The following is a 13675-nucleotide window of genomic DNA, read 5'->3' as shown; positions in this document are numbered from 1 at the left end:
AATATGAGTTGCAGGTGCTCAGAACTTCTGAAAATCTTAAGGTGCCTAAAAGGTGCTTTACTTTTATGCAACCAGATTTTAAAATGAAACCATTTTTTAAAATGAAAATGTAAGCCTTGTCTACACTGGGATTATGCATGTGACAGGTATAAACCATGTCTTCATTACTAGAGCAGCTAGCCTGGTACAGCTACACTTGTGGCTGAAAATCCAGGGTAGATAAAAAACTGATAGAGCCACCAGAACATTGCTAGTACAGTGTACCACCATGTACATTATTGGCTTTATCCAGATGGTAGGCTATGGATAAACAAAGTGTTTTTTTACAAGCATCTTTGCTACCTGTGACCTGGAGGTCCCCACTGAACAGTTTTTGAATTATGTTAGTGGTTACTGGTGGTCATAACCAGGTTTCTGTGTATGGGAAATGAAATCTGTGGCTGTCAAACCTGGTTTTTATAATACAGTAAAAGAACCTCCTGCAGTGGATGTTTCAAGGGGAACTTTCTGGTTATAAACTAATATAATAAATCAAAATACTAATCTCAAGAAGTTTGCAGTGTTGCTGTCCTAAACAGCATCTTTCAGATAAAATGTTTTAATTTGCTAATTATTAGAAAATTGGTGTTAGACTAAAATTTTTGCTGGGTATTTGATATCACTACAATGGAAATATTCAGCCTCCCTACAAAGAAGATGATTATGATCAACATTTTTATGCTCCAGTATCTGGATATGTAATGTTAATAAATGCAGTTTGTATTTCAGGGCAGAAATACCTTTAAAAAAGTATTAAGGGAAAAATACTGTCTTGTGTAAAGATCATTGATTGCTGACTTCAGGCTTTGCTAGATGAATATGAAAAGCTAAGTGAAAAATTCAGAGGAGCACAATCTGTCTGGAAAAGATTTGGATTTCAATGGTGTGATTATCCAGATTGCAAAAGTGCTGCATGCAGTCACTTGTAAATTTATGTTGCAGATTTGTGATATGATGCATGTATGCATGAGCCAGAATAAAAAAAAATTGTTTTACTGCCAAATCTGCAAACATTTGTGAGGGATCCAGGTATACTGCTGACCACCCAAGTTAATTGTCTTGAAAACATGTTTGTGTGTATGTGTATGTGCGAAGAAGGGTATACAGCATAATTACTTGAAAAGGACTCTGTGTGAGAGAGATACCAGGCAACTGCAGGAAAAGGCCTGGATATGTGTGATATTTATGCTTTTGCCTCTGAAGCAAGAGCTTGAAAGCGTGCCTGTGTGAGAGAGAGAACAAGGGAGAGACCACTTGCCATGCCTGTTTTATTATCACAGGTAATTTTATTTTACAGAGGATGTAGAAACCTTCAGAGTTGCATGGTGAGTGCACCTTTATAACAGCCAGCACAGATAGAGGCTGGTAACCATACACTCCAGCAGTAGCCCACCCTACTGGCCATGTCCTCCGGCTGGAAACAGCCCGATCCGCCTTTTTCTGACCTAGGGCTGTCTGCTCTTCCCGGGGCACAGTTTAAAGAAGAAAATCATCCTTATTAAAGAAAAAATAGCCACAAGCCCAAGCCCGACAGTCCCCACCGCGGCTACACTCCCCTTGATTGCACTGAGAGCTTTAGCCAAGTAGGACCCATAGAGCGTACGAGGGGCAAGACTGGCAACATCCAGGGGGCGAACTGCTCTTGGGCCAACTAGCGCGTCCCACCACTCTCCGCTCCAGCCTTCCTGCTCCAGGGGCAGTGACTGGCCCAGCGGAGCAAGGGGCTCACAGTGTGGTACCTAGGCCAAGCCGGGTGCCGCTGCGATCAGCCGGGGAAAGCAGCAGAGGTGTGGGCGGAGGAGCTCGTGGGGCGGGCGCTGCTTCTCCCCGCCTTCTCCTCCCGCTTGGGGGCCAGAAGCACAGCCCTCCGCCCCTCCCCCAGCTGGGCTGTGCGCGCCCGGGCAGCAGTCACGCCGCAGGTGCGGTGTGGAGCGGAGCCGCACGAGCCGACGCTGCTGCTGCTGCACCGGCCGGGAGGGAGCCGCGGGCGCCGGAGCTAGGCAGCCCCTTGCCGCGGCCAGAGCCCGAGCCGGGCCAGCGGGCAGCGATCTCCGTAGGGGCGGCAGCGGCCGGGCGCGGAGCATGTCTGTGGTGACCGGGGGCAGCGAGCCGGGTGCCGCTGGGGGAGGCGGTGGGAGCCGGGTTTTCTTCCAGAGCCCCCGCGGCGGGGGAGGAGGCGGCGGCGGCTCCTCCCGGGAGGACTCGGTCTCCCCGGCGGCGGCGGTGGTGCAGGTTCAGCAGCAGCAGCGGCGCCACCAGCAAGGCAAAGTGACGGTGAAGTACGATCGGAAGGAGCTGCGGAAGAGGCTGGTGCTGGAGGAGTGGATCGTGGAGCAGCTGGGGCAGCTGTACGGCTGCGAGGTACCGCACCTGCCCGCGGCGCGGCTGGGAAAGGAGCGGGACTGCCCGCGTGCGGTGCCCGGGGAGAGCCCCTGGGGTGGGGGCGATCGCCTGCTGCGCCCCCCTGGCCGCGGGAGACACGCACACGCAGAGGTGTGTGAACAGAGCGGGGCTCTCCCCTTGCCTCCCCCTCTCTGGGTGTGCGTGTGTGTGTGTGATGTCCCTATGCTGCCTGTGCCTCTCCCCGAACTCTACCTGGAGACACATTGGGGGGTTGGTGTTTAAACTTTTCCCTTTTGAGCGTGTCTATGATTTGATTAATTGGAAACGCTGAACTGTTGGGTTTTTTTTAAACCCACCTCTAAATGACATTCCCAGCTCTAGTGTCCCCTCCCCCTCTCATCCCCCTCATTTCTTATGTTCGTAAAGCAAGATGCAAGCTCCTCTGTTAAGCCGTTTAATGAATTCCGTCGCAAGGATGTCTTTCAGCGGGAATAGTCACTGCAGAGGCGCAAAGGGCTTTTTTGCAACTGACTGGTTGTAGGGTGCCTGTCTGAGCGTTAAAAACACGTTTAGTGCCCATGTGTAGAGCAAAGGGGCTGAAGTCTGGTTTGCACTGATCCTGAGCAGCTCTGATTTGTGTGAAGGCGATTGTTTCTTTTTTCTCTTTCCTTTCCCTGGCGGTCCCCCAGAAAGGGATGGGGGGAAAACAAGCCTTCTGTTCAAACACTATTGATAATCATATACATGGCATGCCGTAAGCTGCTCTTGATCCTCTTGCCTCTTAACCTGTCTCTTGCTGCATAAAGGGGTTATAAGTACAAATTGATTTAAGCAGTTTAAAAAGGATCTGATTGTGGGCTGGCTTCAGTTACTTAGGCTGTCTCCTGACTTACGTGTGTGCAGTGGTGCTGTAGACATTTTGGTTCCTAGGGTATTCAAGAGACAAGGTGGATGAGATAACATTTTTTTTTATTGGACCATCTTCTGTTGGTGAGAGAGACATGCTCAGACCAGGGATGGGCAAACTATGGCCCCTGGGCCACGTTTGGTTCGCCAGCTGATTTAACCCGGCCCTCAAGCTCCTGCTGAGGAGTGGGGTCTGGGGTTTGCCCCTCTCCCATGCTCCAGGTAGGGATAAGGTTCAGGGACTGCTTTGCACGTGTGCGCTATGGCTCCTGGAAGCAGCGGTTTGTCGTCCCCCCCACATTGGCTCCTATGTTTAGAGGCAGCCAGATGGCTCTATGTGCTGCCCTGTCCGCAGGCGCTGCCCCTGCAGTTCCCATTGGCCAGGAACTGCTTGAGGTAAGTGCTGCCTGGAGCCTGCACCCCTGACTCCCTTCTATGCTCCAACTCTCTGCCCTAGCCTTGATCCCCCTCCTGCCCTCTGAACCTCTCAATCCTAGCCTGGGGCACCCCTGCCCCCCAAGCCCCTGCCCCAGCCCAGAGCCCCCTCCTACACCCTGAACTCCTCTTTTCTGTCCCCACCCCAGGTCCTGCACCCCCCCAGCCAGAGCTCTCTCCCCAATTTTGTGAGCATTCATGGCCTTCCATACAATTTCTATACCCAGATGTGGCCCTTGGGCCAAAAAGTTTGCCTGCCCCTGCTTTAGAGCTTTCATAGAGCTCTTGTAGAAAAGCTTGTCTTGGTTGATTCAATAAAAGGTGATTCAACAAAAGATATTACCTTGTCTTGTCTTGTCTTACATGTGAGTCTGAATGGAATACTGTCATCCTATGAAGTAACATTGTATAGAGCAGCAAGTTTGTTATGTTTACAGTTTACGTAGTATGCTGCTGAATGACTATAATATAACTGATGCTTAGCTGTACATTAAAACATGTTTTTAAAATTTAGGATTGCCTCCAAACCATTCCTTCCTTTAACCAAGTAATTGCAGGAGGGAAAGCTAGCAGAAATATAAGAAGTGCTTGTCAGGAAGAAGCTAAATTGAGTCACTTTGTGGGCAGTGTTCTTTAAAGAGGATATTTTCTCTTTAGGCTACAGTGTGAATGTTAAGTCTCTTGTATGTATGGGCCTATTAAATGAGACTCTGGGATATTATGTTTTGTATTCTGCAGCATTTTAGTAGAAAGAATAGCAATGGTTGGATATTGACTGCTGCCTTTAGCATTGTTCACTTTACTGGAGACTAATTGGTTGTAACTTGGGAACAAAAGGGAAGCATTCCAGAGGCTCATCATGTTAGTGAATAACATATTACACACATTCTTCAGAATAAATGGAGAAACAAGTGTTTGATTCCTACTGCATTAAACATAAATTAAGTGCTTATTTAATTACATTCTTTACCTTACATGTTTCCCCACTTTTCTGTGTTCACAGAAACGAAGTGAATGTATTAAATTGGGGAATCAGCCTTTGAGCTCTATAGAGGCTGTGGTAATATGGTAAAATGTGTACACTGTAAGATACAGTAGTCTTGTCAGAACATTATAGCCGCAATTCTGAAGATTGCATTTATGTGCTGATGTTATGATCAGTTCTGGACAATATTTTAAAAATAAGTACTTGCTCCAGAGAACTTGCCACTAAATAAAACTAGTACATATTACAACATTTCTCTTTCAAATATGTGATTATAAAGTCACTAGGATGAAAGAGTTCAGCATTCTGAACTTGCATTATTACATGGAAGCAGTTGATAACAAAAGCTTGGGGAACAGCAAAACTATCCTGTGTTAGGAACAAAACACTTCTTTTTGCGAAGAGTTGGTGAACGTGGGGGAGGATTTCTACTGAAGACTATGCAGGATAACATATACTGTGAGTGATTCCTTAGTTAAAATGTCTTTTGCTAAAGCATAGGTAAAATAAAATAAAATTCTCCAAAAAACCCCACAAAAAGCAACCCCTGCATCCTCAGGACTATAGTTCAGCATTTACAAGGTCTCAAAGTTAGACACTTCTCAGCTGAAGTTCCAACGTTGCCTTTCCATGTCAGCTTCCGCCTCGGGATCACCTCTTCTTCAGCTTTTGTTCTGAGGTGAAATCCTGGTTCTATTGAGCCAATATTAATTTTCCACTGACTTCAGTGGTGCCAGGATTTCATCCCAGGGTCAGGAGTGCCTGTCAACAAAGAAGGGAAAAGTTTGACATGTCTTGAAGTGCTGATGTCTACGTTAGATGTGAGGTTTGAATAACCAGGCCTTGGGCATCTTACACACATGCATCTTTAAAATCAGCATGTCTGTATTTTAAAACTAGTTTTATTATACTGTCTGAGGTTACTCCCCCATTAAGAAATGTGTGTAACAAGTTCAAAGGTCTTAACTAATCTGACACATGGACTTTCATCATCAACTGAGGGAAGAGGATAGGTGGGAACTTAGTAAAAACCAAACAAACCATTGTAAATTTAACAATGCCTTCAGACAGGCTGCCTCCCCCCCATCCCCAAATGGTGAAAAGAACATTCACCTTTGGTCTGAAAGGAGCAGGGGATCTCTTTTAGAAAACGTTAACAGTTAAATGGAAAGATAATTCAAAGATAAATGTGTAACTATTTTGCTCTTGGAAGTTTCTTGTTTTTTAGCAAACTCTCATGACTGGGTCATTTCAGATCTGTAGAATTTACCTACGTTTTTTAAGAAAATGGTGTAAAGCTTGGATTAGAAATACTAATTTAGGTTAATGTCTTGGTTTCCCCAGCTTTTGCTAGACATGTTACTTTATGGTTAAGGCCCTATCAAATTCAGTCCATTTTGGTCAATTTCACAGTCATAGGATTTTAAAAATTGTAAATTTCATGATTTCAGCTATTTAAATCTGAAATTTCATGGTGGTGTAATTGTAGGGATCCTGACCCAAAAAGGAGTTTTTTTTGGGGGGGGGTCGCTAGGTTATTGTAGGGGGGGTTGTGGTTCTTCGACCCTTACTTCAGTGTTGCTGCTGGTGGCGGTGCTGTCTTCAGAGCTGAGTAGCTATAGTGTGGTGGCTGCTGGCCGGTAGCCCAGCTCTGAAGGCAGATCCGCTGCCAGCAGCAGCACAGAAGTAAGCATGGCACGGTATGGTATTGCCACCCTTACTTCTGTGCTGCTGCTGGCAGAGCTGGACCCTCAGTCAGCAGGTGCTGCTCTCTGGCCACCCAGCTCTGAAGGCAGCAGTGCAGAAATAGGGTTGGCATGGCATGGTATTGCCATCCTTACTTCTGCGCTGCTGCTGGCAGGGCATTGCCTTCAGATATGGGCACCTAGCCAACAGCTGCAGCTCTCCAGCTGCCCAGTTCTGAAGGCAGTGCAGAAGTAAGGGTGGCAATACCGCAACCCCCCTAAATAACCTTTTGACCCCCCTGCAACTCCCTTTTGCATCAGGATCCCCAATCTGAGAAATGCTGATCTCCTCTGTGAAATCTGTATATAGGTAAAAGCACAAAAAAACCCAGATTTCATGGTAGGTGGAGTGGGGGACCAGATTTCAGGCTCTGTGACATGTTTTTCATAGCTGTAAATTTGGTAGAGTCCTACTTATGGTACTGTGTAGTGTCATGGTATATCTACCCAGCAACTAGACACCAATGGCTGGCCTGTGCCAGCCAACTCAGGCTTACAGCGGTTGAGCTGCAGGGCTGTTTCATTGCTGTGTAGACTTCTGGGTTCTAGGACCCTCCCACCTTGCAGAGTCCTAGAGCCCTGGCTCCAGCCTGTGCCTGGAAGTCTGCATAGCAATGAAACAGCCCTGCAAGCCCGAGTTGGCTGGCACAGGCCAGTTGCAGGTGTGTACTTGCTGTGTAGACATACCTTCAGAGTTGATGGCAGTAGTCAAAGGGCTGAACAATTTCTAGGCTGTCAAAATTCAAAATAGTATTCAATATCTATAGTCTGGTGGCAAGTGTGATGAATAATGTGAAATTCTTTGCTTAAATTATTTTTAGGTTTGGCTGTAGCTCCCATATTGAAACTTAATCACACTGTTAATAACTGAGTGAAAGCTGGTTGGGAGGAATTGGTCAGCTTAGCTTCTATGAAAGATCCAGCACAATTTCATAATATGGTGATGCTCAGATTTTGAAAGAATTTTAATCCTCCAGAATGTGTCACTAAGCTGTGGAATGGATAATTCTGAAATAGCAAGTCCATGGTAATGTTTCCTGTCTAATCTGTGAGGGACTCAGCATTTGCAGTTTTCACTGATAGTGGAACTGAGTAATTACCATCCATTCTTGGGGAAAAGCAGAAGTAGGGAGATGAGGGGTACTTTGTAGCTTAGTGCAGAGGATGTGTGCAAAATAAATCTTGGACTCTAATATTGTGACTGGGTTAATTTGCTGTCCGCCCACTGATCTCCATTTAAATAGCTTCTTTCTAATGAATTACAGTAAGACTCATTGGTAAATAAATACTTCCAAAACCAGAAGTGTCCCTTTATTTGAAACCTGAAATGTGGTCCTGTGTCTCGCTTTCAGTGCTTGAGAGAACACAGGGTATAGGAGTTGAGAACAGGATTTTAAAAAAGTTTGTGACTTTGAAAACCTTAATTTTTTATTTAAAAAAACTGAAACTGAAAGTTAAAGTGGATAATGAAAAGCTTTTCATTAGAACATCAATTTTTCTTCAGAGAAGTCTTTTATTTTTATAAAGACACTTGCCACAATTACAACATACAAAACTTGAATTGCCTTTAGGAAGACTAATCATATGTAAACAATCATTTTAGAGTTGTTATGTTGGGGATCAGGGATGGCTTACATTGTGAAGGGCTGGCTATTTTGAAAGCAAACTTTGCAGGACCAAAGAACTTGGAGTAGGAGTGAGGTTGAAGCATTTCAAGTAAAGGTGCTTTGAAACAAGGTCCAATAGAATCCAAGGTGATCCAACCCAATCATGAATTTAGTTGTGCCAAGTTCTCAGGATGACTGGCCTTAAAAACACCAATATGAACTCAATTTAAACTCCTGTTCACATGACCTCTGGCACTTAAGTGAATTACTCTGGATCAGAACCACGGGGAGGGGGTGGGAAGTGGGGCAATTTGCCCCAGGCCCTGGGTGCCGCAGGGGCCCCACAAGCCGCTCCAGGTTTTTGGTGGCACTTTGGCAACAGGCCCTTCCCTCGCTTCAGGTCTTTGGTGGCGGGTCCTTCAGTGCTGTCGAAGCCTGGGAGCACCGCTTGGTGAGTATGAGTGCTGCAAGCGGGGGGTGTGTGGAATCCGTGGTTGGCGGCACTTAGCTTGCTTTACCGCTGCCACTTCATTCTTCGGCGGCAATTCGGTGGTGGGTCCTTCCCTCCAAGAGGAACCCGCCGCTGAATTGCCACCAAAGACCTGACCCTGCCCCAGGCCCCCTGAATCCTCTGGGTGGCCCTGTTCTGGATCAAGGATTCTTATCATTTGTCATAATGAACCTCCCTAAGCTTAAAAGAACCTCTCAAAACAATTGCGCCTCCCCATAGTTTACTAAGACAATGCAAAGAATGAGAACATAAAAATGGCCATACTGTGTCAGACCAAAGGTCCATCTAGCCCAGTATCCTGTTTTCTGACAGTGGCCACTGCCAGGTGCCCCAGAGAGAATGAACAGAACAGGGAATCATCAAGTGGTCCATCTCCTGTTGCCCATTCCTAGCTTCTGGCAAACAGAAGCTGGGGACACTATCACTGCCCATCCTGGCTAATAGCCATTGATGGACCGATCCTTCATGAACTTATCTAGTTCTTTTTTGAACCACTTATAGTCTTGGCTTTCACAACTTTTTCTGGCAAAGAGTTCCACTAGTTGACTGTGCATTGTGTGAAGAAATACTTCTTGTTTTAAACCTGCTGCCTATTAATTTCATTTGGTGACCCCCTAGTTCGTGTTATGAGAAGGAGTAAATAACACTTCCTTATTTACTTTCTCCACACCAGTCATGATTTTATAGATCTCAATGATATCCCCCCTTAGTTGTCTGTTTTCTAAGCTCAAAAGTCTGAGTCTTATTAATTGTTCCTCATATGGAAGCCATTTCATACCCCTAATCATTTTTGTTGCCCTTTTCTGAACCTTTTCCAATTCCAATATATCTTTTTTGAGATGGGGCGATCACATCTGCATGCAGTATTCAAGATGTGGGCATACCAGGGATTTCTATAGGGGGCAATATGACATTTTCTGTCATATTATATATCCCTTTCTTAATGATGCCCAACATTCTGTTCACTTTTTTAACTGTTACTGCAGATTGGGTGGATGTTTTCAGAGAACTATCCACAATGATTCCAAGATCTCTTTCTTGAGTGATAACAGCTAATTTAGACTCCATCATTTTATATGGATAGTTGGGATTATGTTTTCCAATGTGCATTACTTTGCATTTATCAACATTGAATTTCATCTGCCATTTTGTTGCCTAGTCACACAGTTTTGAGAGATCCTTTTGTAGCTCTTTGCAGTCTGCCTGGGACTTAACTCTCTTGGGTAGTTTTGTATCATCTGCAAATTTTGCCACCTCACAGTTTACCCCTTTTTCCAGATCATTTATGAAGATGTTGAACAGGACTGGTCCCAGTACAGACCCCTGGGGGACACCACTATTTACCTCTCTCCATTCTGAAAACTGACCATTTATTCCTACCCTTTGTTTCCCATCTTCTAACCAGTTACCAATCCATGAAAGGACCTTCCCTCTTATCCCATAACAGACTCTGGTTAGTCTTCTGCTGAGCAAGACTACTCCATGACTTGTTATAAATTTGACTGTCCAGTGAATGAGAGAGTGACCTGGATTTTTTAATGGTTTTAAACTCTTAATTAATAAAAGTTGAATATTTACTGCAAAAAAGATATTTTGTACAAAATAATAGAGGCCTGTAAGTTGCATCATCTTCTGTAAGTTTATTTGCATTTTTTCTGTGGCAGATTCATAATACTTCCCCATTTTTGGCCATGACAAACAGCTAACCTTTATCATTCCGGCTTACATGTAAAGAGTATTTTTTCCAAGCCTTTAAATAAAGTTTAAATTTTAACAGGAAGAGCTTTTCTTTTGTTCCATTGCCAGGTGCCCCAGAGGGAATGAACAGAACAGGTAATCATCAAGTGATCCATCCCGTCCCCGTTCCCAGCTTCTGGCAAACAAAGGCTAGGGGCTCCATCCCTGCCCATTCTGGCTAATAGCCATTGATGGACCTATCCTCCATGAACTTATCTAGTTATATTTTTTGAACCCTGTTATAGTCCTATGCTTTGCAAGAGTATGAGTAATCCTCAAATATAATCCTATGCTTTGCGAGAGTAGAAGGGCTTTGATCAATGTAGTTATAATAAGTGTATGAGTGTCAAAGATACTAATTTTAGTTCATAAAGCACCTTTCATGTTCTCTCACAGGTCTGTTGAAAAAGAGTACAAATCATAACAGCTAAAATAAAATTGCACAAACATTTTAGGAAATCATAATGCCAAACAACCTCTTTGTGCCAAGTAGCTGAGGGTGCACAGTTTTACAGGTGTCTCCTGGGTCAACTATATGCAGAATAGTGCACTAAAGGGGCATGTAAAGTCTCTATTGAGAGCCAATAGCCCATTGGTGCTTACAATCATTGCAAAATGTATCTATGGAATATAGTTAAGAAGGTATTCATCTGCACTGGAAATTAGGTTCCTTTAAGTTAAAGTAGGCCACCTGGAGGTGACATACCTCAGACAGGTTCTGGTCAGGCAGGCGGTAGTAGACACTTACCTCTCTGACTAGTTTTTGTGTGCTGTGTGTCTCACAATGTAAGTCTACCTGCATAGGGAGCCACCAGCTCATCAAGATTGTGAAATTGACAAGTTATCATGAAATCTAGGAAAGAACACACAGCAGGAGGGTGACCAGTTCATAACTAAAGATCAAAAGGCTGTTTTGATACATCGGGGGTTGCAAAGAGAGAGAGAGCATCCATCACTGAAGAGACAAGCTGACAGTATGGCTTGTCTCATGAAAAAGGGATTACAGCCTTCCGGGCTAGAAAATACTGGTGCACAATACTTACATTAGACATAATATCTTATTAAACTTAGTCTCTGGAATGCATGTTATAAAATAAAACCAAAAGTAACAATTTGTTTCCAATATTTCTATTTGTTTTTGCCCGAATGGTAAAACTGTTTTAAACAAACTTTTACTTGTTTTTACTGTAAACATACTCAGGTTAAATGAAATGGTGCTCTGAGGTGGAACTGGCAAGTTGGGTGTACTGCCTCTTTGGGAGTAGTGAATCTGTGAATGCTCTGAGTGTCCAGTGAATTGGGGCGGCTGGACACCACAGGGGGATGCATGGAAGGCTCAGATGCTGGAGTGTGCCTATTGCTAATCTGCAGCTGTGTGGGGGTGACAGAGTCCGTGGGCAGGGAATCAAGAGTTTAGCGCTCAAGGTCGTCAACACTTTGTGCTCCACATAGGTCAGGCATAGCTGAGCTAGTAGCTGGAGTGACCTCGGCCATGAGTGCCATCGTTGTCCCTGGGGCTGGTGGAGCTGTCACCGGCTGAGACCAGCTGGTCAGGCTGTACGGGCACTGTAGGGAAGGCAGCATGAGGCCCTGGCTCCCCCTGGAACCTGACCCAACCAGCTACAGAGACCCTATACCTGCAGTGACACTTCCCTGGTGTGAGTGGCCAAGCTCCAGAACCAGGAAATAGGAAGGAAAGTGACGCCAAGGGCTTTTGCAGAACTTACTTTGGGGTTGGAGTGATGCTCCAGCAGCACTACATCCCTGGCCAAAAGAGAGGAAACTGGCCCTCTGCCCTGGCACACTCTCTCTCCTCCTCAGGAAGAAGAGCATCCCATTGTTTGAATACCTCTACTCTAAATTATCCAAAACTACATACATATTTACTAATGAACCAGTAAAGTGAAAATGTAGTGCCTAAGTCATATTAGCCTTTAGTAGCACAAAATTTAGCAGCCCTCACTGGACTAATACTGTGTAAATTCATTCTGGTCAGTTTTTTTTCAACCTCTGCAATGGCTTTTTTTCTTTTTTTAGTTTTTTAAAAAAACGTTCAGTCTTTTTGTAGGAGTATCTTTCTCCACAAGTCTGGCACCTTTAAAACTCCTGACCAAATTCGTAGGTGATGAATAAGGTTTTGTAACTGAAACTGCCTTAGAACCACTTGAAAGTGAATAAAAGAATCAAAATTGGTGTAATTTATAGCATCTGGCTGGTGGCCGTGTAAGTTACACCAGTGTGGATTTCCATATGCATAGTTTGCCTTTGCTTTATATTCACCACCAGATTTAAAATTTTACACAGTCTCTGGGACAATTTCAGAGATCATCACATCAGTTCTATAAGTAACTTTCTGTGCTGTGGTACTTTCTCCCAATAGGTATATCTGTAATAAGTAGGGCCCTACCAAATTCACCGCCACGAAAAAGGTGTCTCGGACTGTCAAATCAGGTCTTTTGTGTGCTTTCACCCTATTCGTTACAGATTTCACAGGGGAGACCAGCATTTCTCACACTGGGGGTCCTGATCCAAAAGGGAGTTGCAGGGGGGTCACAAGGGGGTTGTGGTATTGCTACTCTTACTTCTGCGCTGCCTTCAGAGCTGGGCAGCCAGACAATGGAGGCTGTTGGCCAGCTGCCCAGTTCTGAAGGCAGCGCCCTGCCAGCAGCAGCATAGAAGCAAGGGTGCAATACCATACCATGCCACCCTTACTTCTGTGCTGCTGCCTTCGGTGCTGGGCAGCTGGAGAGTGGTAGTTGCTGACTGAGGGCCCAGCTCTGCAGGCAGCAGGACAGAAGTAAGGGTGGCAATGCCTTACAATGCCACCCTTACTTCTGTGTCGCTATTGGTGGCAGATCTGCCTGCAGAACTGGGCCCCAGTCAGCAGCCGCTGCTCTTCAGCTGCCTAGCTCTGAAGGCAGCACTGCCATCAGCAAGAGTGGAGAAGTAAGGGTAGCACTACCACAACCCCCACCCCTAAAATAACCTTGCGGACCTCTCCCCCCCAACTCCTTTCTGGGTCAGGATCCCTTCAATTACAACAGCATGACATTTCAAATTTAAATAATTGAAATAATGACATTTTAAAAATCCTGTGACCATGAAATTGACCAAAATGGACCATGAATTGGGTAGGACTCTAGTCATAAGGCATAGTGGTGGCTACCTGCTTATGTGGTGAACACACATGGCGGGAATAACAGCATGTAAAACCTACAGTGAACAATGAGGAAGAATCTAGTTTGTATTAGATTGTTGGTAGACCTGTGGTGTGTATGCATTTGTATACTAGAAAGCAAAAGGGCTTCTAGTATTATAAATAAATTCTTCTTTTGGGCCTTTATAAGAGTTGAGGACATTATCCAAC

General features: G+C 44.9%; 1 protein-coding gene across 1 annotated transcript in view; it reads left to right on the top strand.

Annotated features, from left to right (window-relative positions):
- The first annotated feature begins 2084 nt into the window (after positions 1 to 2084).
- Positions 2085 to 13675, top strand: part of PPP1R14C (protein phosphatase 1 regulatory inhibitor subunit 14C) — a 63405-nt gene continuing 51814 nt past the window's right edge. Inside the window, exon 1 of the mRNA XM_050949958.1 lies at positions 2085 to 2400. Within this exon, the coding sequence (XP_050805915.1) occupies positions 2122 to 2400 (279 nt within the window). The 5' untranslated portion in view covers positions 2085 to 2121. The remainder of the gene's footprint in view (positions 2401 to 13675) is intronic.

This window comes from Gopherus flavomarginatus, chromosome 4 (assembly GCF_025201925.1).
Source record: "Gopherus flavomarginatus isolate rGopFla2 chromosome 4, rGopFla2.mat.asm, whole genome shotgun sequence".
Taxonomy (NCBI): domain Eukaryota; kingdom Metazoa; phylum Chordata; order Testudines; family Testudinidae; genus Gopherus; species Gopherus flavomarginatus.
This window is presented reverse-complemented; position numbering and strand designations above follow the sequence as displayed.